Source organism: Apteryx mantelli, chromosome 2 (assembly GCF_036417845.1).
Source record: "Apteryx mantelli isolate bAptMan1 chromosome 2, bAptMan1.hap1, whole genome shotgun sequence".
In the NCBI taxonomy this organism is placed as follows: Eukaryota; Metazoa; Chordata; class Aves; order Apterygiformes; family Apterygidae; genus Apteryx; species Apteryx mantelli.
The window spans coordinates 73982365-74010044 of record NC_089979.1 but is presented as its reverse complement, the minus strand read 5'-3'; the positions used below and the strand labels follow the sequence as shown (position 1 = coordinate 74010044).

General features: G+C 42.2%; 1 protein-coding gene across 1 annotated transcript in view; it reads right to left on the bottom strand.

The window, feature by feature from the left end:
- RNF144B (ring finger protein 144B) overlaps window positions 1–27680 on the bottom strand; it is a 54087-nt gene that overhangs the window by 13015 nt on the left and 13392 nt on the right. Inside the window, exons 2-3 of the mRNA XM_013940035.2 lie at window positions 23675–23863; window positions 6955–7059 (exon numbers count right to left, since the gene is read on the bottom strand). Coding sequence (XP_013795489.1) covers window positions 6955–7059; window positions 23675–23839 — 270 coding nt within the window. The 5' untranslated portion in view covers window positions 23840–23863. The remainder of the gene's footprint in view (window positions 1–6954; window positions 7060–23674; window positions 23864–27680) is intronic.

Below are 27680 nucleotides of genomic sequence, written 5' to 3'. Positions count from 1 at the left end.
TAAAATTTTACTCCATTATGACTGAATTAAAACAGTGAGTCTCAATACTGTAAGATTAACAGCCACTTGAGTGGATAGTTTAGTTGACTGGGGTCTTTTTGTGCTTGCTCTTGTTTTTACAAATAGTTCTTCAGGATCAGTTTTATTGAGCCCAAAATTTCCCATGTATTAAAAATCAGCCTTTTTGATTTCAATGGGAGCAGAGTTTTAATGTGGATTTCAATAGGTTGTAGAGTCTGTGCAGAGAGCTTCCTTTTCATCTATTTAAAACCTGAACTTACCATGCCAGCCTTTCCCACTGGTTTCATCTAGCCCCACACTTCTTCCCATGTAGCCTCATCACAGCCCAGACTCCCCTTCCCTGCACATAGCTCCAGGTGCCAAACAAGCACAGCCTCTTTCTTCTGCCACGGACTCTCCCGAGCTTCAAAAGACCAACTCCTGATATCATCCACATGGAAATCAATCTGAAAGATGCTGAGCTGAAGCCCCTCACAGATTTAGTATCTTTATGCCTGATGTAGGAAATGCACAATCTGTGACTGCCTGAATTCAGAGCCACAGCAAACCTGTATGCACAACCTCAATTTAAAAAAATGAAACATGTTAGTATCAGGTCCCTGGTTATCAAAAAAGCAGCAAATCCTTTCCTCAGGGAACTTTTAATCTCATTTACACTTAATAGTGAAGGACAGCAATAAGCACAGCATGGAGATTAAATGTTTATCTCCTCCTACTCAGCATCAGATCTTGATGTTCACGTTCATAACATTTCTCCAACCCCACCTGAGAGTCCATCCGAAACACCTCCTCTCCTGCACAGCTGTACACACCTATGGGTTCAACAGACGATGAAGACAATGGTGTAGGAATCAAACCAGCAACACAGCTGGTGGCAAAGGGCCAAAAGAGAAAAAACATGCATACCTCACAAAGCAAGACACTTCTTATTCTTACTCTACGTTAAGAAATTACTCAATGTAACAAGATCATCTGAGAAATGTTACAAGAGAAGTTTTAGGGCTATTTGTTTAATACTAGGTTAAAGCTACAACAAACACCTCTGAAGAAAATGAGAGATTAGGGCTCTTCTCTCCTGAAAAGATGTTGATTTGAGACCAGACTTTTGCGAGCTGAAATAAACTTTCAGTTTTTCTATACATCTTAAGCAACTTCTGCAGTTATACAGTACTGCTGTCACAGAGCACAATTTTACTTAAGAACAGCAGCTTTCACCTGTAGTAAGTATGTCAATGGAAAAAAAGCAAAATTTTGAAGGCTCATTACCACAAAAGGTGCCAACTGGACCCTTGCCAAGTGTCCAAAAGGTTGCCCAATATCGTACAATAACTGGAGATGTTATTACTCCGTGAGACAAAAGAGCAAAGAAAGGAAAATGAAAGGGTTTGGAATAATTGGGTCCAGTTTACAGAGAACCAGACTGCTCCTTGCAACTCCAGCAGTGCAGTCACCAGGAGCCAAGGAAGAACAACTCCCCTGTTTTTAAACACTGGCTACCACAGTGGAAAGGGCAAACCATCACTCCACCTATTCTCAGGCTTTCAAGGGAGGTGCAAAGAGGCCATCAAGAAAAATGAATAGATCTTACTTCCTTTCACACCCATATGAATCAAGCCTCGATCCTGCCTAGAGAGGGAAGTTTACCAGGACAAGTGCTTCTCTCTTTAGCAGATGCATAGCAAGGACAGATCTGGCACTGGCAGCATCAATCAGGCTGCCCCAAAGGGTTGCATTGCCAATCTCTGCTAAAAAAGAGGCAGTGTCGAATTTTGCAAGGAATGCAGAACAGGGGCTGTGGGTTTCTTTTTTTTTTTTGGGGGGGGGGGGATCTCTGTTGTTGGGAATTATGTCCTCTCCTTTCTCCTTTCTTTACTAGACACCATGTTCACTAGTTTCATCAAGAAGCTCTCTCTCATTTAGTGGACAAGGAAAAACAACATAAGACTCTCTCATTTGCTGCCTCATTTAGTGAACAAGGAAAAACAACATAAGACTCTCTCATTTGCTGCCTTTGGATTTATTTAAGAACTGGTAAATAGCAGGAACAAAAGTTTTAATTTTGACCCTGAAAAAGAGGGGTCTGCCTGCAACATCTTCTCACCTGCCTCCCCATTTTACCATTTCATTCACTCCTAGCAAAATGCAAACCAATTTTCAATTTAAAAATAAAACTGGTATTTTAAACTGACTCCCAATGGTTTGGGCGTTTTTTTGGTTTTTTGGTTTTTGCTCAGCTATATACAGAATATAACGCAATTAAGAATTTTAAGATCTGGGTCACTGTCCTATTTCAGCATCTCTTCACAAGGACCTGACAGCCCTGGGTAAGCTTAGCACTGGTATAGATCAGGCACTTTCACAGGCAGAGGGAAGCTCAGCAGAAACTGCCCTGAATGCAAAGGGGCAATGCTGCTTGCCAAACTCAGAGGCAAAAGGAGAGCTCAAACCAGGCTCTCTCTTAGGGCCTGCTGCACAGTTTTAGTCCAAATCAGATTACATGGGTCACAGGCATCAGCTCTGCAAGCTTCAGAACAACACAGGAATCAGAAATAGCAAAGAAGCACAAGCCCCTAGACATTACCTGAGTGAGCACTGCATTAGGAGACCCTGCGTATGCTAGAGACTTACCCTGCTTCATGGCTTACATTGGTAATTGGATTTGCACCAAGTAGAACCATTTCAAATCATGATAAATTATCCCTTATTTAGATTAGGTCCAGTTAAATCAATGGAGCAAATTCCCAGCAGAGACTGGAATATTCTAGATGGAAGAACTCTACGCTGTTAAAGAGAACTGCATAACCTAAGATGTTACATCCACCTCCTGCCTCCAGGCATGAATCCAAATCCGTTTTGTTTATTGTACTATTAGATCTCAAAAGGACAAACATCTTGTTTAACAAGATTGCTTTTAAACTTTCCTTCTTTGCATAACCAGCTATTTGAAATAGAGCCTGTAGCCAAAACCACTGCCTCCCCCGACCAACACCCATTAATTCTACTTTAAAACAAGCTATGCTACAAGCAGCTGCTATCTTAACATAACAGGTCAAGATATGACCTAGGATTACACTTGATTTCACGTGCTCCAGTGGAACAGTTCCTACTGTTTGAATGGACTATTTGTCCAAAACAAAAACTGCCAAGGAACGTACTAGTTTCAGCTAGATTTTATTACAGAAAAAAAAACCAGGAGTTTTAAAAAACATATTTTGAAAATACTGAAAGGTACAGGTTTTTTGTTCAAATGAGTCTTCATTTTATTTTTTTTAAGAATAAAAACCTGAAACAGTTTCTTCTGTTCCAGAGAGACACAATGTTCTAGCTCACAAAAAGTAAAGCCTTAACTCCCAGAACCTCCTATATGCTGCAAATAAGCAGTACTACGCCTCTTGTAGAGTCACTTTCCTACTTCTCATAGTTGTTAATTTCTTGGTGACACATAAGAGAACAAATTCTCTTACCTGTTTAAAATATAATGTTTTGCCCAAACAAAAAGCAACACAAGGATGCATGTATGTCAGAATCAAGTCAAGTACAGAGAAAAGACTCCAATAATTTAGTACTGAATACCAAACTGATTCATTTTACTGAGAAGCTATGACATACTTTGGTTACAATGAACACAAATAGGTCACTGGAAACCACTGAAGAACTGTTACACACCTTGAATAAGGACCTTCACAGAGGAAAGTAGAGGAACTTTCATAATAATAACATTCATTATAAGCTGTATTATTAATCATTCAGTTTCCTCAGTGAAGAGGGCTCAATCCAAAATGCATTTGAGTCAATGAAAAGACTTTTCTTCACTTTAAATTATGCCTAAATTCACCTTATCTCCCTCGTGCAGGCTAGGGCAAAAGGCATTTAAAAAGCAAACAAGACAATTGTGTTAGCTAATGCAATTAGACACAATTTAGCCCAAAGTATAGAAACCAATTTAACACCATTCCCACGAGAAAGATGGTTTGAACTGCTATTTTTTCTTCAAACTGTAACTGTACCTGATCAACTTCAATCACAGCAGAGACTGAAATGGACACGACCTGAAAAATACACCTTTTCAAAACCCTCATGCTAACAGGGGGAGATTGGGGGAGATGACACAACTATTTTCCCCTCCTGTACAGGCAACAGTTACAACATTTTCAGAAGAAAAATAAAGCCTACATGCATATATTAACATATTTTATTGGGCTCAAAAAAGGAACTTTTAACTACGCAAGTATAAACAGCACTAAGGTGTACCAAGTGAATGGCAGACAAAATGGCTAACGGAGGTATGTTATTCTTCATGGCACTGTTCTGGTGAGGAATCTTTTCCTTCCAGAGGCTGGAGCCCAAAAATCCAGACCCTTTGGAGGCAAGAAGGCTGACACTTTTACGCCTGGAGTTTCAGACCATGTAATGAATAATCTGTAATTCTAAATAGTACTTCCATGCCAAACAATAGTCATATTTAATCTTATTTTTTAACATCTGAATGAGGTTCTATTCTTTAAGTAATAGCTTTCAAAGGCCACATTTTCACATGGAACAGTCTTTATAGAGACTAAAAAATAAATACAGAGAGCTCATGTAATCTATACCTTACATGCTAACCTTTCAAATTAATAGAGACATTTGCTTGGGTTTTTTAGGTATTCTTCATTAAAGAAATATGCATTTAGTAAAATACATAAGCAGTCAGGTTGGGGGCTTGTTTGTTTGCTTGCTTTTTAAGCAGAAGGTTCATGCTACAGGTGCATTGCCAAAAGGGAGCTCCAGAACATTCATTCATTCACAGGCCATTAATGCACATCTTGGGTTGTTTAGTCATTCAGCTTCTAGCCCCCAAAAGCACCGTAGGAAAGCTAATGGTCCGTTAACACATGCCCTGGAATGTGCTCCTGCTTACTAATGGGAAATATATCTTTATAATTCCTGTATCTTCACAACCCTAGCTTAACAGAGTAGAATTCTTCCTACCATTTGGTAAGTGTTTTTGAAAACAGCATTTTCAATTAAGGCTAGTTGCCTTCAATCTGGTGCGACAGGTGGGACATTGTTAGGCCCTCTCTGTGTCTACGCAGAAGAAAGGAGGAAAGGAAACAGCTGACTGCTTTCCACGATCGCTGGGTTCAGCAGAAGAAAAGTTCCACCATATGCCTGCACGCTGTACCAAATGTAGCTGTGACTCCCAGGCCCAGCTGATTCAGCTAAGCACTCCATCTTAAATGCATGCTGGAGAGCAGACCATGTACTTCTCTGGAGAAAAAGTATTCTTGATAACTCTCCAACTCAGTGTGAGGTGTTATCCCCATTCCCTTATATTAACAGAGCCACAGAAGCTGGGGTTTTCTTCTGCACAGCTCCTCTGCACTCCTTCCCTGGCCAGAAGTGATTCCCTAGTGATTCCCTACATCTGTCAATGCTGAGATCTTCCTGGTTCTGTGGCAGAGCAGAGAGGAAGAGCACAACTGCCAGCCTTACCAGAACAAATTAAGTCTCTAATCTGAAGCCAAAGCTTTTGCCTCTCTATGGGTCTATCACTGGCATGCCTGCTTGGAGGGAAAATCCCATTTCAAAATTGAATGCAATTGAGTTTGTCCCTTAATGCCACATCCGCAGCAGAAAATAAGCATCCTAAAATACTTGTGAGAAATAACTTAGCTATTAGGGCCCACTCCAATGGCTTTTACTGCAAAGCACAAAGATTTTTGAAGGAAACAGCCACTGTTCACACTTACCAGGGAATTCCACTGCCAACAATTGCATTTGAATAGGATTAGATACATGCAGCACAATTACATCAGTTGTATACATAGGGCTCAAGGATACCCAGAAGATAATAAATGGCTTTTCTGTAGTTCAGGGATGGAGATCTGATTCTCCTTGATTTTCTCCCTGCACACAGATACAGAGAGAATGCACAAAGCCAGCCAAAATCCTTTGTGGCGGCTACCTTTTCTCTGCCTGTACTCCCAGGCCCAGCAGGGGCCTACCTGGCACTCAGAGCAGGCAAGAATAGCTGCAGGACTACATCAGATTTGCCCTCTGTTTTCCATGGCTTTCTAGACACACAGAATAGCTGGCACCTATAAAGGTTCCAGCCACACTGCCAACAGCTCCTCCTCATGTCATGGGTTTGGTGCTAAACCCAATTTAGAAACTTTACACCATCTCTAAATCAGCCAGGATGCTGTCTGAGCATTGCTGAGAGATCTTTGGACAGCAGGGTAGGAGCATTTACAGGCCTCTTGAATCCCTTTACGCTGAATGGTGTAGGAAGGTCTGAGAACTACATTTCCTACTGAGCTTCTCCATATGCAGCCTTCAAATTGAGCCTTCATGTTGCTCTAGGGGATGGTGCACATGCCAGCTCACTTCTGAGCCCTCTCCCACCTCTGCCTTGGGGCTTAAGACACTTTTTTCACCTCTTAAGACCAACTTCCACCCAGTGCTGTGCAATAACCTTTCTTTCAATACAATTATACACAGTCTTAATATTTTTCTGTTGCGGCCCAACAAAGACATGCAGGAAGAAACCTTGGCCCTGCTTACTATCAGTATGAGTTCTTGCCCTTGGCTTTTGAGAGGTGCTAGAATTTCAGTGTTTGTAGTCAAATCAAATCTGATTTAATTGACAGTACTAATGGAGATTCAGCAGTTCTGGGATACAGGGTATTCTGGTTAAGTCACCTGCATGGGTAATTCAGGGGTTGTCTGGATGCCAGGTAAGACTTTCCTCAAGGCACAGGGGGAAAGAAAAAAGGGCAAAACCCTTGAAAACATCTGTTTGCTTCTAGTTTCTCTTGTCAGTCAGGCTTCTTGCCAGAAGCTCATTAAAGGTAATTAAAGGGAGGAAAAAGTATATGATCATATTTATTATGTAGATAAAGGAGGGTTGGGGGGTTTATGTTAAAAAGAGAGAGAGAAAAGTGCTGATACCTCTGCTTCTTGTAGGGTCCCATGTTTCAAGCATACCATGTCTGGACAAGTGATAGGAGAGCCACAACCTTCTTGAATTGCCAGCTGCATGTACTGTTTTAGGCACTAGAAACAAGGAAAGAAAAAAAAATGATGGAAAGTTACAGCCCACATATAGGTAACACACAGGTGCTAGAGATACTGCACAGCTACCACCTCCACTTCCTTAATTGGCTGTCCTGAAGCTCCAGCACACAGAAAACATCAATTATTACAAGTATGAATGCTACAAGTCATTGCATTGGAAAGAATGCAACAAAGAACAATTAATTATGTATAACTTCATCTGCCGAGCATTGCGTTTACCCAGGTCAGATCCATCAGCACTAACATCTAGACTCCACTAAACCAGGGTTGGGGGATAGGGGGGCTTTCATACTAATTAAACAGGCTTTGCTCTTTTGTCTGTTTTGTTTTTCCTTTCCCTTTCTTAATTCAGACTCTCCATTGTAGGAGACCTCAGTTACAAGGAGGAGGAGAAGACTACTGCTCTCAGCAACATAAAAGGGGGAAGAGGATTGTATCCTGGCTAGAAGGTTAACCTGCTCTAGAAGATGTGAAATGATCAGTTCCCTCCTCCCCCCGCAAGTCCTCCCAAAGAGATCACATAATTTCCATGATCTACCATCACCCTCTGGTCTATTGAGCAAGAGTTCAAAGTCCGTTTCCAGCATGGAGACCTTCTTATGAATGTTTCCACATTGTTTCATTATACAAGAATGGCAGGCCTTTCCCTCCTCCCCCAACATTTTACTTGGCCTGCCAGTTTCCAATATTTCCGATTTGGATGTTAGGGGTCCACAACTCCTGTCTATTTCGCACAAGTTATACGGTCTTCAAACTGGCAGAAAACTAGTGTAGCAGACTACAGAACAGTGCTCTTAAGTTTTCATCTCAAGATTGCACAGGTAAGTAAGCAAGCTGACTTCCAATTATAAAAAACCAACAGTCTGGTCGAAAAAATGAGAAAACATACCACAAATTGCAAATCACTGCTAACAAAATAACAAGACATGGATTTCTGGCAGATTTTGGTATCAGCTTGCATAGTTTATCTTAAATGAAAAATAACATATTTTACGAGCAGCAGGACTAATGAAGCTTTGTTCCCTGCAGACTTGTATTACACATCCATGTGATAAACCTCTCCTCCTTCTCAGCCCTGCCAGCTTCTTCCCCTGGCGCCCCTTCCCCCTCCCCCAAGCCCTCCCCACGCCCCCATCCACCTTCTGCCACTGAGGACAGCTAATGGGTTGAGCACTACCTGACTGTCCCTCATTAGGGCGGCTAATTTGGGTTTCCCTTTCTAGTCACCTGTCAATTTTCTAGAAATATGTAAAAGTGTAAGGTCTTTGAGACCTCTGCCTGTCTGCCAAACTGGAGTGTCAGCCCTGGTAAAGCCCTGGGACTCTTCACAAACAGCTTTTCCAATATTCATAGGCATTCAAGCCTACATTAGTTTGGACCATTCTGATAAAGCCTTGCATATTGTGCTCTGATTAAAGAAAATTCCTTATTTGTATTTTTATTGGAAAGCTGGTGCCCTCTTAAATATCAGGCTATTTAGGAGTTTTCCAAAAGGAAATGAGGTTTCCTTACTATTCTGTCTTTCCACTGAAGTGTCAATGTCCACACCTTTTTGGTTAATTCTGATGAACCATGTAGAGAAATTACTTCAAAGCAAATAGAATCTGTTTAACTTATTGGCATTTTAAATGAGTTTACTTTTGATTTGTAAATATCTGTAGCATAATTATTTAGAACTTTGTAGGGGTATAACCTAAATGGTAAGCTTTAAACATTTAGATGATTAAGCACTTAAGGATTCTGATCCAGCATATGTCCCTGTAAGAAAGCAACAGAGCAGGCTATAAAGAAGAGATGGTGCAAGTAGTATGTGGGAGGTGAGGGAGATATCCACAACTGAAGAGCCAAAAGGAAGCCTGTCATTAACTGAAGGCACTATTAGCTACCCAGGGAAAGTCGGTTTGGATTTAACCAGGAGCTATTCCTTTATTATCCAAACGAATTCAGTGCCCTGTCCATTCCCTTGACGACCTCCCGCAAAGGCATCTAGGCAGAACACTATAAAAAGTCTGTTTGCTCACTGGATCAGATCACCCCACTACGATACACAGCTCCCACACAAAGCAGTAAGCGTAAACAGGGACAACACCCTGGCGGTGACCAGGAGCAGATATCCTAGATAACCAGATAACCAGAGCTACCAGGACCCTGCAACACCTGCATCAAATGCTGAACAAATTCACTCCCTGGTTTGTGCCTGCAGCCAGCACCCACCAGGACTGACACTAACAGAAAATGCTGCCCTCCAGCTCCTGTCCCCAAAGCCCACACGCATTGTGTCATGATGGATATGTTTCTTAGGTATGCAGGTGATGCTCCAGCATATGCTCCTTGCATCTTGCTCCCGCCACTCAGGAGAAACCTGGTTATTTTCTGGATCAAGTCTCACAGCAGCATTTAGGGAAGGGGAATGTTCCCCTCCAAAGCATTTGGCTTGCCTTAATTTGTCCACAAGCACGGGAGAACAACCTTTTACTTTTAGTGAGATCCTGGCTTCTGCCTCTTCTGGGATGCCAGCTGATATTTAGTAATCTGTTCTGACAGCATGATGCAGCAGACTCGTATTCTGGGGGCAGCTCAGGTCAACCAGCTACCGAGTGAGGACAAAGCCTGAGAAGTTACTGCAGGCCTAGAAGCAGCCCAAAGGCTTGTTCTTAATTTAGACTTCTAGGACAGAAGCTCAGAACACTGACAATTATCCTTCCACGGAAGGACGGGCATGAAGCTCTTGAGTAGCTTCTATCCACCGTATGAATTTTGAATTTAATTTCTACATACAATATCTAAACCATTAGCGTTATCGAGACAGAAGAGCAGAGGTTTCTGAACTTTGTTAATGCATCTGGATTCTCTGTCTCTTCTAGCCCACTGCTTAATTGTAGGGGAAGTTAGTAATTTGAGACTTCTGCTATACTTTTAGAGGGTGCTGTGCTTTTAGGGGATGAGTTGGAGAGATTTTATAACAGGTCTCTGCAGCACCATGAACCTTCAAATGTTTCACAGAAAACACCCCCATTAAATAGTTTCTATAGATACTAAATATTTTGCCTTAATTTTCTGGCCTTGGAAAAGGGGATTATGGGTACGATTCAAGAAGGTGGTGAAAGGGCTTAAAGCTGCTGGGAACCTTGAAGGAAACATTTCGCATTTATCACTGAAGGATTGAGCTTTTTACCTGAGTCCTCATCTAAGTTTGTACAGAACTGAACTTTTTGCCCTCCCCACCCCCAGCCCTTCACAAGGTAGCATCAAAGAAGAGATGGTGGAAAATTACTAAAATTTTAAAATACATCTTCACTTAAGCAGCAGGACTGTTTTTAGAGAGGTTTTTTTATTATTATTTACAGCTCAGCTGCTACTTTATCATCTTACTTGAAAAGTGGCAAATAAAAGTAGCTGAAAAGATATACAAGCTGTAAATGTGATGAAAAGAGGATTCAATGTTTATACAGTGAATTGTGATTCACCTCCTCAGCAGTACGTTCTCCTACACTATGGAGAAAAATACACTATATAGATATAAAACGGTAGAACTTTTAGTACTTTTTGTTTGCAAAAATCAACAATATCCCAGTTAGAAAAACTATGCACAAACTATGTATGCTATTTAGCTGGTCTACAAAATGAAGGCAAGACCAAGGAACTCAGCCATCCGCAACATTAGAGTTCCTTAAAAGGATCTTAATCCAAGCACCCAAGAAATCACCAGTTCTCAGCATCCGCGGGCTCCACACCCCTATCCACAAGCAGTTTCCCGCAGTGCAGTGATTCACAAGCACAGGGAACAGTCGGTGGCTGGAGTGGCTGCAGTGCAGGACCTGCAGCTTTCAGAGAGAATCGTACCGCAGTTGTGTTGTCCATGGCCAGAGCAAGTCACCCGTGGCTACCTTCCTACCAGAAAAGCAAGGTTTCCAGGAAAACTTCACGTAGTCGTGGCAGAGTGGTTGAGGCCACAGGATAAAAATTCATCAAGGCCTCACTGAACAGGTTTGAAACCTGCTGACTACAGACAAACCAAAGGAATTTTAACTCCCAAACCTGCAGATGCACCTTAATCAATTTGCATTCTTCTTGACTCAAATTTTACCTGCCGAGCAACTATACCATGTACATATTTGTTTGTATTCTGTGTATGACACAAAATAAAATCTGATGCAATTACGGAAGAAGGATCGATTCAAATGTGACAATGCAATTCCACCAGCAAAAATCAGTGTATCTAACAGAAGGTCTAAGTGCTAAACTAACTTCCTCAACCAAGTTTTGCTCCTGTAGGACTACTGTCAACTTCAGTGGAAACTATACTATGAATAATTTTACCCCCTCATTTGAGATTCATAGTGTGTAAAGAGACCTCTTTCAAATAGTTTGCTCTCTAAGCATTTTGGGGCAAGAATTTCTTTTTTTTTTCCCCTTACTATGTTTTTGTCTTTCAGTCCGTCAGCTTCCCCAGTTTAATGAAATAAGATTAATATCCATTTACCTACTTCACAAAATGCTACTCATGAATACCTGGTCAATTAAGGCCTGTAAAGTACTTGGATCAAATTATTATACTACATGCAACATATGTGCATGTATTTTTACCTTACAGGATTTATAGAAGAGATTACATTTTACTCAAGTATTTATATATGCCCCAAGTACACATTCCCCTCCTGGAACTAACAGGCTGTAGAAAGTATTTATCATAACAAGAGGAAATAATCTTGAAAAAAGCACTGAAAAGCCCAGTCCAGCAATTCACAAACTATAACAAGAACTGTAAGAAGAATTCCTTTCTCAGTAATAAAACACTTCCTGTAAGCTTCAAGAGTTTTTGCTATGGTCACCTGTAAACTCTAAGAATATAAAATTCTGTTTAGGCTATTCATAGATTCTTCATTTCAACACTTCTCCCACATGCTGCTCTAGCTTTAACTTTTTTTTTTCCAAAGCATATTGTATAGAAGGGATTTTTAAAGTACTGACCAAAATATAGAAGTCTGTTTGGCAATGTATTTAATCTGCAAACAGACCATAATAGTTCTGCATTTTAACTTAGGAATTAGTTTGAACTATAACTTAAGTATTATGTTGCTAGGTAATGAAGTGACAAAGGCACTATATCCCTCTAACTGCAAAATGTTACATTTCTATTCAAAGCCATTTTCAGATAACCTTCTCTGTACCAGAGACAAAAGATGAATCTCAATCATTCCTACATACTGCTTTTTCCAAGTATGTTGACATATTCCATTACTTTGCTCTTCTCCCATCTGTAGGAAGCTCTTCAGCTTTCTAAATGCAACCTCATTGGTTTGAATATAAAAGCATGAAATGAAACCACATATGTGACATGACAAAATTGAACAGGTAGTTTGAGAGAGATGGAGGGATGGCTAAGAAGAAACTGAAAGGTCTGGCCTATTTTCCTGTCAAATGATACAAATATTGCAGCTGACCACTGTGTAGCAGTTGATACAGAAATTGTAAGACTTTTCCTTTAATTAAACATCATGATTACTGTGAAAAGGAGGAAAAAAGAATCTACAGTATTTCTTAAGCAATATTAGAGCATGATCCACATTAAATTTGAAAATGCAAGAAATCAATGATAGTATTCTGCCAAAAGAAAAAAGACTTTCCAATTAATGTATAACTTGAAGAAATTTTCAATTTCGGAAAATTTAAGAGAACCTCACATTTCCATTTTAATATCTGCAAGACTGATTTAAATTGTTAAATCTCTCTTCCACATTTAGGTCTTCAAAATTGTATAGGTTTTGGGTTTGGAGTATTTTAGCCTTGGTTTTTTGCAATCTCAAAATCTGGGTGGGGGAGGCTAGAGAGAGAGAGAGAGAGAGAGAGAAAAGACATAATTTTTCAATTGGCACTCCAGAGGTCATGTGTATGTCTCATCTTATGATTCAGAAGAGATTAACATATAGACTTTTAGTTTTCATTTGGATTCTCTGCTCTGTGCAGCGTTCATGTATTTTTTTTATTAAATAAGAAACAGCTCTCATTTCTTTCTTACCATTTACAAATGTCATCTATTCTTCAGTGCACACACATGACAATACACACTTTAATATGTAGTATTATGACTTCGCTGGCACTGTTATTGTCAGAACTTTAAATATTCACCATAGTAACTGCCTGATCCAACCAGCATTTAATCAATGGCATTGTGTATTCAATTAAATGTTTAAAAAAAAAGAAGAAGAAAAAAAAGCCCCAGAACCAAAACAGCACTCATAGTGCTTCTGACAGATCTACATAATGTTTCATAGTATGTTCATCACTGTCATGACATCTGTGCTCTTGTATGTTCAATCTATAAAATAGACCAGTCACTTTCATTGTGTAGTATAGGAGCTCCTAAAATCTCCCAAATATTCCTCAACAGGACTTAAAGAGAGAAATCAAGTCTATTGTCAGTTGGCTTATGTTGTCTTAGAGGCATCTGCACTTCACTTGGGAAAAATTTAGGGGCTTTGTCAATTGAAAAAGTTAAAAAAAAACCCACAGAAATAGCCATTTATGAATTTTTAGAGATAAACTTAGGATAGACATGGTTTAAAGCAAAAACCAAAAATCCAATAAAGCACACATTTGTATTTCTCAATCTATTTTTAACTGTTAAGGACCAGGTGCAGTGATAAATGAAGTTGCCTTCAAACAGACAGTATATCAGGCCACATAAGAGCCTTATTCAGAGAGATGTTTAGAAGAAAGTGAAAAAATGCCCTTTAATCTCAAATGTGATATTGGCATCTTTTAGCTAAGTAGAAGGGGAGGATAAACATGAGTGACAAGCATTTTATTTTGTCATGACCAAATGACAGCATCAACAAGGCAACATAACAATGGCAACCCTCCTGCTCCTCTAAAACCCTTTAAAAAAAGAAAAAAAAAGAGAAAAAAAAGGCAAGCTTTCAAGCATGTCTGAGAAATACACTGTCATCAGTTTTATCTCATCAGATCTACCTCTCATGCTGCTAGACTCTGCTCAGATACACACTCTAAAACCAATTTACACACAGCCCTCCATATCCTGGCAGCCTTTCACAAGAGTCAGGGTAAGGAAGGGGCAGGCTCCTGGTAATCTATGCCATGAAGTGGTACCACAGCCACCAAGACCGGGGAAACTCACTACTCCAAAACCAAACTAGCTGTGAATACAGGGCCACGAGGCTTGTCACTGGGCTGGCTCTGTTACTGCTGTAATCTGAGGCATTGACAATTACTTCACATCTGCTTCTTCATCAGTAAAACAGAGATGACATCTGCTTCACAGAGGCACTGCTGTCATGAGACATTTTGGCTGCCTCTTTCTCACCTGTCCCCCCCACAGCTCCCTCCTTCCGCCACCACCGTGTGCTGCCACCTCTGCTCACTTCAAAGGCATGCAGCCCCTCTTCCTGAGGAGGAGCATTTATCAAAAGGCAGTGGTGATGTCCTTTTGGTACCCCTGCTAACTCTGCCCATGGTGTGATTCTGTCCAGAAATGCATGCAAGAAGTTCTGAAACCATCTAAAATACTATAAAAGCGCTATGGGTTCAGTGCCAATATTAGCAGGCGTGGGCATTTTCTTTTTTATGACTTTAAAACAAAGCTATTCTGAGACATTTCAAAAGTCAAGCTGAAAAAAAAAATCCAAAATGTCAGAACTCAACAGCTTGGTACCTGTGGGTGGAAATGGAAAACAATCTGAGGTGAGCTTTATATAAAGTAAGTGGGGCATTGCAGCACAACGGCTATTTCGGAACAGGAGAACACAGTGTTCAGCCGCAAACACATGCAGGTGTCTCCTCGGATGGGGAAAAGAGGAGGGAGAGGAAGAAGGGATTGAATCCTTTCTCAAAAAAATAGCACTAAGAAAAAAAAGAGCTGCCAAAAGCCAGTGTTCCGCAGATGAAAGCAAATCCAAATTTTCCCTTACTCGTAAGTTTTACTAAGCAGTCTTTCACTGGAGTATGCATGTATGTTTGTTCCACTTAGCAGACATCCCACGCTCTGTGTGATCCACCTCCCCCTTGTCTTTGATCTACACAGACTCCTCTCCTCTGAGGTTTTTCTTTCCATACTTTTTGCTGATGATGCTGATCTTTCACATCACTGTCTCCAGTTCACCCAGTGCTTTTCTGCAAAAGCAGTCTGAGGCTTCACAGCACTATGGACAAAATGTGAACATTTGTGAACTATGGACAAAACATGAACAACATTTTGCCATCCAGAGAAGGAGGAAGGGCAGGACACAGCTGCTCCTGAAAGGAATAAAGGAAGAAAAGGAGCCTTGGAGGGTCCTACTGGTGAAGTGCAACATAGAAATTCCTATTTCTAGTAGGGTTTTCCCTTCCCCTCCTGCAAAAGTAGCTGTCAGCAGCACACAAGCTCATCTCTCAGTGGCTGCAGCTTCCCAGGGCCCTGGCCTAGCCAAGCAGGTGGCTGCCAAGGGCAGCAGGCTGTCAAGAGCAGCAAAAGAGTCTTCCTTACCAACGTCTAGCCCTGGCTCTGCTGTCACATGCATAGCTATAGCAGAAAATCTTTTTCTCCCCAAACCTTTGAAAACTAACAGCGGTTGCACAGTGTTTCATAAACCAGAGGTATTTCAGCTGCTTTGAGTTGAGTCTTGCATCTTAGTGAAGAGAATAAATAAAACACCTTTGTTGGAAATGGAAAGATCACTAATTATTGCACACTTCAGTGGCATACAGAAGAGCAAGGGAAGAAATCAACATCGGAAGGAAGACAAAGTAGAATTGTTCTAGGCCTCTGCCTCAAGGAGTCTCTCATAAAATGTTTAAATGCAGCTCCCATTTAAAGAAAGAAAAACTTTTCAATTTGAAGTTGTTTGATGCATTGATTCTTTTTAAACAAAATAAAATTCAAACTAAATCTAGAAAAGCTCAGAACCAGCTGTTTTAGTTCAAAACATACTTTTTAAAACTTTCTGGTTGTAATAAATTGAAGGGGGGAAAAATCATTTCATCTTACCTTGATTGACTCCCTCTCTCTGAATTTTTCAGAAGTGCCAAACAAACAAAAAAGTCATTAGAAAAGTCAAATTTGATCATAAAACTCTACTTTCAGAATATTCAGGACAGCACAGAAGCTACCTGTGCTTCTATTCAACTTTACACATTGGCTTCTCCTTTTAAGGTTGCATGAAGCTTAATCTCATTTAGACTGGATTGTGTGCGCCAATAATGACAAACAGGTGGATCATCATTATATTTGTTTTGCACGTTTTGTAACTCAGTTACCTCACACTCTTCTCAGAAATACAAGACCTAACAAAGAATTAGCTTGGAAAAAAAGAAGGATGAGTCACGCCAATGCTGCACAAACATGTACTAACAGCACAGAAACAAATACGTAAAATTATCTTTTGTTTTCATAGTTTGTTATATGTTGTCTTAGGCAGCTCAAGCCATGTTCCAGTAAATAACACACAATATGGATATAAGCTGCTGCTTGACACCAATAGCAGCAACACCATTTATTGTTCACCTGCCTCACATCAGGAATCTGAAATACTTAGGAAGAGAGGGAAAAAGAGCAAAGACAAAACAGAACAGAACTGGCATGTGAGGGAGAGGCTGACGCTGGCATGCTGACACATTTACTGACCCACAAAACTACATTCTCTCTAACAGCACTGCACTATTTTATCCTGTCATCTCTTCCACCAGGACAATCCTACCAGACATGGTAAAATTTCATCTTGTTGAGTGCTTACAGGCTACAGACTCACCCTGTGTTTTCTGTAAGGCCCTTAATAGTTCCAGACGTTGTCTGTCCATAAGGTATTTTATAATGTTCCAGCTACCAGGACATTTCTAGCATGAGGAAGGGAGGTTTATGTGATCATAACACTCATTGGGTCTCCCAGCTGATTTCCAGTTTCAGCCAGCTTTTGGAAAGGCAGGAGTCTCTCAGATGCATGCTTTCCTGCCAGTTTAAGAGCACCAAAGCCTGGGCAAAGAAGAGAGTATCCAAGCAGTTTCCCCACCAAAGCAAGGCAGGGAGGAGCTGGCAGGTCCATTCCCAGGAGCAGCCAGGCAGCACCACCTCGCTCCAACCCCACCAGGGCCTTCCTGACTTTTGTCCAAGGAAGGGGCAGCAGGCAATGTCTGGGAGAATATGGAGAGGGAGCATAGGAACAAAGGACACAAATATATAGGAAACCTGACATAGTTTGTGAAAAGCTAGGCTGGGCAAGCATCTGTTTTTTTCAGTCTTTTTACCAAGACAGAATAACTTTCTGTACCACTGAGTTTTACACATTTTAATGTGACAATTCCATAATACCTTTTCCCTGCATAAGCACATGGCCCACAGTTCTACTGATGCTTGTCTGCAAGCAGCTTCTCTACATCAGACAGAGGAAAGACAACTTTCAGGTCCAATATTGAGTATCCCCACAGGGCTACTCTGGGACCTTTACAGCACTGGAAAGAACAAACTGCCAGCTTGTCCCTGTACTTGAAGACAAATAGTTTTAGATGCAGAACTGCTCATTTGTATTCAATAGCTCCTCCGGGCTTAATGTATTTGGATATTTGGTAATTATGAGTTTCCTTGTTTGGGAGGCAAACAACCTCCCAGATCCTGGAGGCAAGAGAGAAAGTCTGGAGAGAGGAAGACTTTCCCTTGGTGGAGGAGGAGTGGGTTAGAGATCATTTAAGCAAACTTGACACCCACAAATCCATGGGCCCTGATGGGATGCACCCACGAGTGCTGAGGGAGCTGGCGGATGTCATTGCTAAGCCACTCTCCATCATCTTTGAAAGGTCATGGAGAACAGGAGAGGTGCCCGAGGACTGGAAGAAAGCCAGTGTCACCCCAGTCTTCAAAAAGGGCAAGAAGGAGGACCCAGGGAACTACAGGCCAGTCAGCCTCACCTCCATCCCTGGAAAGGTGATGGAGCAGCTCATCCTGGAAGCCATCTCCACGCATGTGGAGGAAAAGAAGGTGATCAGGAGTAGTCAGCATGGCTTCACCAAGGGGAAATCATGCCTAACCAATCTGATAGCCTTCTATGATGGAATGACTGGCTGGGTAGATGAGGGGAGAGCAGTGGATGTTGTCTACCTTGACTTCAGCAAGGCTTTTGACACTGTCTCCCATAGCATCCTCATAGACAAGCTCAGGAAGTGTGGGTTAGATGAGTGGACAGTGAGGTGGATTGAGAACTGGCTGAATGGCAGAGCTCAGAGAGTTGTGATCAGTGGCACAGAGTCTAGTTGGAGGCCTGTAGCTAGCGGTGTCCCCCAGGGGTCAGGACTGGGTCCAGTCTTGTTCAACTTCTTCATCAATGACCTGGATGAAGGCACAGAGTGCACCCTCAGCAAGTTTGCTGACGATACAAAACTGGGAGGAGTGGCTGATACACCAGAGGGCTGTGCTGCCATTCAAAGAGACTTGGACAGGCTGGAGAGGTGGGCGGAGAGGAACCTCATGAAATTCAACAAAGGGAAGTGCAGGGTCCTGCACCTGGGGAGGAATAACCCCATGCACCAGTACAGGTTGGGGGTTGACCTGCTGGAAAGCAGCTCTGCGGAGAAGGACCTGGGAGTGCTGGTGGACACCAAGTTAAGCATGAGGCAGCAATGTGCCCTTGTGGCCAAGAAGGCCAATGGTATCCTGGGCTGCATCAGGAAGAGTGTTGCCAGCAGGTCGAGGGAGGTGATTCTCCCCCTCTACTCAGCCCTGCTGAGGCCACATCTGGAGTACTGTGTCCAGTTCTGGGCTCCCCAGTACAAGAGGGATGTGGCACCACTGGAGCAAGTCCAGCGAAGGGCCACAAAGATGATTAGGGGACTGGAGCATCTCTCTTATGAGGAAAGGCTGAGAGAGCTGGGCCTGTTTAGCTTGGAGAAGAGAAGGCTGAGAGGAGATCTTATCAACGTGTACAAGTATCTGAAGGGAGGGTGTCGAGAGGATGGAGCCAGACTCTTTTCAGTGGTGCCGAGCGACAGGACGCAAGGCAATGGGCACAAACCGAAACACAGACACTTCCATCTTAACATGAGGAAAAACTTTTTCACTGTGAGGGTGACAGAGCACTGGAACAGGTTGCCCCGAGAGGTGGTGGAGTCTCCTACTCTGGAGATATTCAAAACGCGCCTGGATGCAATCCTGTGCAATGTGCTCTAGGTGACCCTGCTTGAGCAGGGGGGTTGGACTAGATGATCTCCAGAGGTCCCTTCCAACCTCAGCGATTCTGTGATTCTGTGACATTTTGCCAAGACACCTAAAAATGTATCTAGGAGTAGGTTTGCTTACTATATATGGTTCATTTAGCATGCCATAGACAAAGCAGAGGCCTCTTACACCTAGAAATCATAAGTGTATTAATCAGAATATAATTCATATTTGCTTTGGATCCAGATAAGTGTTGTAAAATACTGTATTTTGTAACACTGTCAGGACATAGCTAAACACAGTGTATAATCATTTTACATATGTACGCGAGCCATGTGACAACCAAAGGAGCAAAGACTTGTGTCACTGAACATAGGAGGCACCCAAGGAACAAAAAGTTTCAAGAAAAGATAAGCACAAGGGATTGAAAATAGGAAGGACATACTGCCAAACATGCAAGAAGGATGACTGGCCAGACAAATAAAATAAAAACGAGATAAGCTGTATCAGGAACAGATGAGACCCCCTTTCCGGGAATGGGGCAAGTAGAATAAAAACATGAGGCATAAGCAGCAATTGGAGAAAAAAGAATGCAAGCTGGCTTTGTTCCCCCTTCTCTCATCTAGGAGCCCCTGGGACCGATGGCCTTGGCCTCAGCCTCCGTGACAACCACCACCCCAGGCTGCAGCCATCACTGCTGTATACTCACCACTAATCTACAATATAAGAGTTAAAGACTAACAGTTTTACATATGTAGTAACAGTGATTAATATTGTGCAAGAACTAATCACTAGCACAAAGCGTGCTGCTAATGAATGAATTTAGTAGTTTGGTTTTAAAGTTTGAAAATGGCGCGACCTGTCAGTCTTCTGAACACTTCCACCACAGCAATCTCAAACCCCCTAACTGACACATAGGTAGGTGTTCAGTTACAGCAACATGCACCACACCATGGCACTCCAAAAGGTTTTATGGGTACAGGAAATGACCTGAATAATAAGAAGTGCAGTGACCCAAAATTTCTGCAGATAAAGTATACCTCGCAGCATCCCTGTGCAGTCCTCTTCAGAAACAATAAACTCAGTTGTACTTCCATTTGAACCTAACGTAATCCAAACTCAGTGTAAGCAAGCCATGATGTACATTATAGCCATTTCCAGATTCTTGGGATGTGTAAATGTTTGCTTTATCTCACATTCAGTGAAGTCTTATGCCAACAGCAACAAATGTTGCAGAAATGCAATGCTGATATCTCTTCAGACTTGTTCAGGCCACCAAATAAGATGGCAAGTGTATCCTGCAAAGCCATCTGATTTTTCTTCTCTGAACAGAGAGAGTAAAGATGTTTATAGGTAGTTGAAAAAATTCCTGTCTTAATAGCAACATTTGACCAAAAGGGAAATACACACATACTTAAATGAAGTTTACTTACTTTGGCTAGAATACAGATTTTATGAGGTATAACATTTATTACAAGAGTTTCTAAGCTGGAAAAATATCTGTACACAATTCTAATTCATTTAAATTCCTTAGTTTTATAGGCTACAAGTGAAAAGGAGATACTCCCCACAATATGCCCAAATAGTAACAATTTCCAATTATCCCCACAGTCAGAAATGCTGCAGTGAAAATCAGCCATAGGTGCAGATCCATTGTTAATGGTTAGCACACAAAAAAGACCTCATCTGTGTGACAGAACAAAAATTAAACAAAACCAATGGTTTCACTTTAGTAGAGTAGAACACATAATGTCCATATCTCAAACCTCTGTTTCAAATTTAATACCGCTCTTGGGTCTATATAATTAGCCTTAGTGATAAAAAAAAAAAAAATAATAAGCTATTCAAGCTGAAAGCACTGCTAGCTCAAAAACTAACATGGCCTTGGATCCTGTAGCTCAAGATTGAGCTATCGCCCCAGCAACCATCTTAAGGGCAGTGTGAAGGTAACTAAAAGCCCTGGAATGGGTGGGAGGAAAGTCACGGCACTGCATATCAGCACAGCTACTGCAAGGCTGTGCCCCGAGCTATTGCCCATGCAAGCTCTGACACAGAGACACTCTGCAGCCACATGCTTCCACCACTGTGCTGCAACACACAGCTCTTTGGACACTGTCCAAAACTACCAGTGACAGGCTAGTGCAACTCACTGCCTCCCACAAGCTGCTCTGGGTTCAAGATGGAAAGGCATATACACAGACTAAAAGTTTCCAGAGCTTCCCTCATTACAGTATGCAAGAACTTCCTCTCTCTCTCACATCATCACAGACACATGCATTGGGAGGATGTTCAGATGCAGATCTTCAACCAGGCCTGTGCTACAGGTGCCAACTGACCTTCCTCTCTTCTCCATCATGTTTTTAAGAGTGCCTTGTATTTCCCTTTCTCTTTAAGACTGCCACAAAACATCTTGGTGCTTCTCAAGGCCCACAACCTGCAGAGGACCGTTCACTGAGCCTTGGCGTCACACAGCATGGTGCTTCTTCATGGGCGCTGAGGAACTGCAGGGAGCCAAGGCAGGCTAGAAGCTGTGCTGCTGCCAGCCCACCGGTATTCACGGCCATCTCAGCACATGTGGCAAGCAGGAAAGGACAGAGCATGCCATGCAGGCAGTGACTCAGCCCTCTGGCCAACCTTAGGCACCAGCAGTCTCAGAAACAAAGAGATAGTGGCTGCTTGACGCCGAAAGCCTGACCAAGAAGGAACTGTTCCTTCCCTACCCATTCCTGAGATCATGCCCAGGAAAGGCACACTCAGAACAAGCGGGAAGCAATTGTGAAAGACAGAGGTGAGCAGGCAATGATAGCCACACAAAGGGTGGACACCGAGTAAAACCACAGCCAGGATATATTAAGCCCACTGAAATACGCAGAGCATGTCTAAACACATCTCCCAGCAGCATTCAGTTGTCACCTATGGTTGGCTCTAGGCATGGACAAAGCCAGCAAAGATCACGGAGAGAAAACCACCGTGGCTGTACTTTCCACGTCACCAATGTTGTGCCACTAGAAGGCCAAGCTAACAGCTGATGGTCTTCCTGCTACTGGACAGGGTTGGGGTGTATGTTAGGAGTGGCAGCTACAGCACTGACAGGGGACAGGTAGGAACAGCAATCCTACCTAGCCATCACTGCCATCTCCCTTTAGCCACTGCCCAAGAGGAGCACAGAGCCCAGCTCTGCACGGCACAGTCTTCAGCAGTCCTCCTCCCTTCCCCAGAGGGGAAAGGATTCCTCTGCCGAGCTAACACTGAGGTTAAAGTAATGCACTATTAATGATGCTAAACCGGACTCACTGAATTCTTGGAGAACAGTGAGACTACTTCAAATATATTAACATTTCCATATTTTTAAATTTAAAGCCATTATCTTCACACACACCTTTTAGGCATGTTCTCTTAAAAATTAAGTATGTTACAAACTAAGAAGGTGAAAATGCTTTGTGGAAGCCGGTATGGAAACGACACTACATGAAGTTCAAATAAAAAGCCCATATTAATCAATCTTATCCTAATTTTTTGAAAAACACTGCTAGATTCTTATCTCATTTAAACTGCCCTAAATTCAAAGTGAAGTTTGACACAAGTCAGCTTAACAAATACCGTATTTCTTCCAAGAATTCAAACAATCAAAACCAAAACTTAAAAGTACTTGTTGGGAGCTTATCCACTTTTTTTTTTTTTTTAATAAAACCAAATACATTTATTATGTGGCAAAAAAATCCAACCTCCCTCCAAAGGCTTCTAACCTGCTTCCAATATCCATTATTCAGGTACATCAAAGTCACCATGCCCAGGTAAACTGCGTCCATTTTCCCATGCTGACAAAGAAGCCAGTAGAGTACTAATGTCCATAGGACCTTTATCAGTTCACTCAACCTCAGTCTTCATCATTCCAACCAGCTTTATTTGATCTGAATTTGCAAGGAGAAAAGTCATCGCTGATAGCTATAGGCAATGCATGACCTGAGCAATGTCTCTGCAGCATAGATTGTGTTGCAATAGGTCAAGCTTCATTTTTGTTTAGAATTACACAGAAGATTTAAAAGAAAAAAAGAAAAGGTCTCCGACTACTCAGAAAATGCTAATGGGGAAACAAAATTCTACAGTCATCCTATGATGTTGCACAATTTTGCTTCAGAAAAATAAATATTGTGATTGCATATGGACTATGTAGGTTCTCTGACAGTCTTAAAGTGCATCTTTTCCCCCCAGACATTTACTACTGGGATTTATTATTATTTGTTATGGGAACTTCTGTTAGAGTGACAAATTATTGAAAGCAGAGCGACAGAATTCTTTTAAACAAGGCAAGACAGATTAACACCAAATGTTCTTTAGGAAAGCATCCTCTATCAGCATGGGTAACACACAATTCTAGCAGGGGATGAGCAACACCATCTCACAGGTCTATCTCTTTTTACTCTGTTCCTATAACCTAAAGGCACTGCTGGATCTTACCGATGTGCAAAAGATGCAGCTGCATTCCTGAAGAGTGGTCATCTTATCCAGAGAATATTCACAGAGACATAGCTTGCAAGTGAGCAGGGGCTCCAGAGCTAACTCTCCAGCTTTTGTCTCATCAGCTGTCATGGTGTGAGGGCAAGTCTTCCCAGCAGAGCCCATCTGCTCATTAATGGTCCACTCAACCTGAAAAGAGAAATCAGCAGCTGAAACTTCACATGAGCCGTGTAGTGACTTCATTGATCCGAGAGCCTACAACTCAGCACTCGCACACTCAAATGTACTACTTTGGTATCTTGGTGCCAGTTTCACACTTCAGGCCATTTAAAATTTACCAAGATGATGTCTGAGAACCCAGAAGGCCCAATCTGGGTCAATTCTCAGAGAATATTTAACTCGCTAGCACAAAGCGCATCAGTCAGACCATTTCTCAAATTAAAAATAATAATAATACAGAAAACAGAACTCACACAGATGACACACTACCAGTGTTGCATGCAACAGTGTTGTATGCAACACCAAAGTCCTCAGAGCAAGGACATTACTTGGGCTAATTCATTATTAGTATTAAAAAAAAAATAAAATAGCTAAATGAGTGCATATATATGCAGACCTAGGATAAGATCCATGTCATTCTCTTCCCAAATGAGCATCACTGTCCCCTCTCCACTGACTTAGAGTCATACCCCTCCCACCTCTATAAAGCCTTCAGTCTTTGCTGCACCTGCACAGTTGCAATAGGTGTCCCCACTCTCACTTTACATCCAGCCTGGTAGCTAAGGAGCTCTCCTGGGCAGTGCAAGGCCATGGTGAGCACAGACTGTGGGCCACCCACTCCCTAAGCAAGTACTCCAAACATTTAAGCTGTTATATAAGTAGTAGGTACCACAAGCTACATCTTCTCTGTGAGTTGTGATTGAGACAGTGAGTTAGCAGTTCATCATGAGAGCGGTAGCAAAGGCACCTAAACACAGGAGATTGCACATCCTACTTCTGTGTGGGGTAGGAACTTAAATCCAGAAGAGTAAGCATATTTCACATATATTCCCCTCTTTAATTCTCTTTTTTGTTGTTGTTGTTTTCTGACTGAAGCATTTAAAAACACTGCACCATAACCATAAAAAGTTTCAAGATCCTCATTCTCATCCAGTTACACTGAAAGAGAAATTAAAAGAAAACATTCTCATGCTTAAGCTGAAACAACAGAAAGGAAACTTACAGATTTTATTCACTTCAGAATAGACAGTGGGGTAAGTACAGCATTTAAAGCACAGGAGAAGCTATTCCCATCTGCAAGAAACTTGGCCTGACTTCCACAGACTTGTTTCTGAATACACTTAGCTGAGGACAAGAAGACCTTCACGTACACATTTCTTACAAGCAAAGACTGGTGGCCTGCTGTGCACAGCTGTTTCGACTGGCGCAAAGTAGTAGTGCAGCTCTACTTAGTCTAAAAAGCTGCATCACGAATGGAGGCTGCCTGAGCATGAAAGCAAAGGATCAAAACCCGTCCATGTGCCTGTCAGTTCTGACATCTCATGAGACAAACAGGAGAGCTGAGTCCTTTGGTCCACCTCTACCTCCCTCCCCGCAGTCCTAAGTGCCCTCGTGGCAGTGCTGTCAGGTCGTATTTGGCAGCACACTGCTGCCTTCATGCTGCCCATGCAATGCGCTGCCTGTACCTGCAGCACGAGCCCCCCCGGGGGCCAGAGGAAGAAGGGATGGTGCTCACAGAGCTTGAGGGGACAGCACGCGCAAAGCCAGGCCCCACAGTGCCTACCCCACAACCTGACACATAACAGATCCCCTTCCCCAGGGCTGCCCAGGAGTCTCATTCCCCACAGGTCTGACGACTGTCTCTGTTCAAAAGCTGTGAAAGCATACCAAGTCTGAGTGGGGGCACACTTGCCTGTTTTTCATTTCGACACTCAGTAGTTTCCTAGCTTAGCCTGACAGAGAAGCCTTCAGATGTCTCCCTCGAGATGTCTCTCTTGTAAGCGCCCAGTTTTAGAGACCTGAGACCATAGCCAAGATTCTGTCAACCAAATCTCTGGCTGCTTATCCAAAGCAAGTTCTCCCTTTAATAGTTTGCTATCACTAGTTCAAAACACACACCACACCCACATTATTCTTGGCTCAGTCCCTGCCTGCTACCATTGTGTCCCCCACGATTCATTCCATGCAACTGTAGAGCTGGAATTACAACATTGCCAGAAGCCCTTGGAATGAAGCCCTCTCTGAGTCAGAAACTGCAATACTGTTCTGTAATTACTGCAACAGAGGGGAAAAAAAAAATCAGTGAGTCAGTGGAAATGCTATGGCAGATCAAGAACTACCTGTTATTTTGAACTACGTGCTAGACATTATCTTAATATTTAGGAGAATTATAACACAATTATTCAGGTATGCTTTTCTACAGCATCTGTATCCATACAGTTACTCACCACTACACTACACAGATTTGTCATTTCTTCATTTATATGATAAAAGGTAGCAGCGTTAAGAGGATTGATGTAAAACAAAACAAGTGGGAATATTTCAGGGTTTGGGACTGTAAAATGGATACAGCTGTTAACAATTCCCAAATTCCCAATTCCCTTATTTTTATAACTGAAAGGGTTATGACCCTGCACACTTCTATTAAGGAAGCAGTAGAAAGATTCAGGTGTATGACTGAGGTTTGGGTGTGGGGCTTATTTAAGATGGCCTAAATATGGCACTCAATGCGACAGCAAGAAAGTTCACCAGTGCAAGGGGCAGGCACCTAATACACCACTGTGCCCAAGTAGTGACCAGATGTGACAGCGTGATGGCTATGGGGACTTGTTATGATACCTCTGGCAGCCCAATCACCCAAAGAGTGTTTGTAGATTAAGGGGATGCGAGAGCGAGGCAGAGGTCTCCCTAAAACAAAGACCCCGTGGAAATCTCCAGCAGGTAACCAAAGCAAGCATGGTGGACCAGAGAATCCAGCCTCCAAAAAGACCCAGGCTGGCTGACCTCACCACAGCCTTAATTATCCCAGTGAGGTTCAACAGAGTTAGAGTCACTGAAACAGCCATGTCACTTGCCTACACAACACCAGGAGGACACATCATGGCCACCACCAACAGCATCCCTAAGAAGCCAGCTTGTCCATAAACAGTTCTCCAGGTCAGGCTGGCATAGGCAAAGCCTTTCTGTTTGCAAATGAAAACCTGTCTGTCAAAGAGATAGCGGATGCACGGCCTACTTGGCCTACTCCTTTCCCCAAAGCAGCCCAACAAATTGGTCTCTGCTTCAGTCCACCAGAATTGCTACTCCTGATACTGACAAGGGAAGCATGCAAGGGAAGGAGTTAAAGGTTACGGAGAAGAATAGCTCCATCCAACAGCAACAGCGCTCTGAAGAGAAGTCAGACCTACAGAGGTCGTTCACACCCCATCATCAGATCAGACAGTGGAAATGATGGCTAGAGAAAGACACTAGTTTTTCCTCCAGTTCTCACCCACTACTCCTTCTCCTCCTCTTTCCCAACACTTCAACACACTCTGCTCTGTCCCAGGGCTCTCAAACCATCACTCCAACTTTCCTACTCAGGCAAAACTGAGTTTTCCATACACTGCAGAGAAGCTGTGAAGTTCCATCTCAGCTGATGCAATTTTATGGCTTTCACTTTACTAGGCCTAGTCCCACAGACTGTCATTAGTTAATTATACATCTATCAGCTGGCTTTATAGTGGATTAAAATTCCTACTGTAATTACAGATAAGTTGCCAAGAGTTTAAGTTGAAAACAAAACACCTTGGATGTATGTCTTGTGCAGGGGAAGAGAGGGACACTGAAGAATCAGTTGAGCACAAAGAGGAAAAGAGTATCCCATATTAGGTTTTATTAACAAAAATGACCTTATATAAAAGTAAATGGAAAGTCTCTGAAAAAAAATGGACCCTCATATATACGAAATACATTTTTAATCACTAATATCTTCCCTTTCATGCTAAGTCTTCACAAACAAAAATAG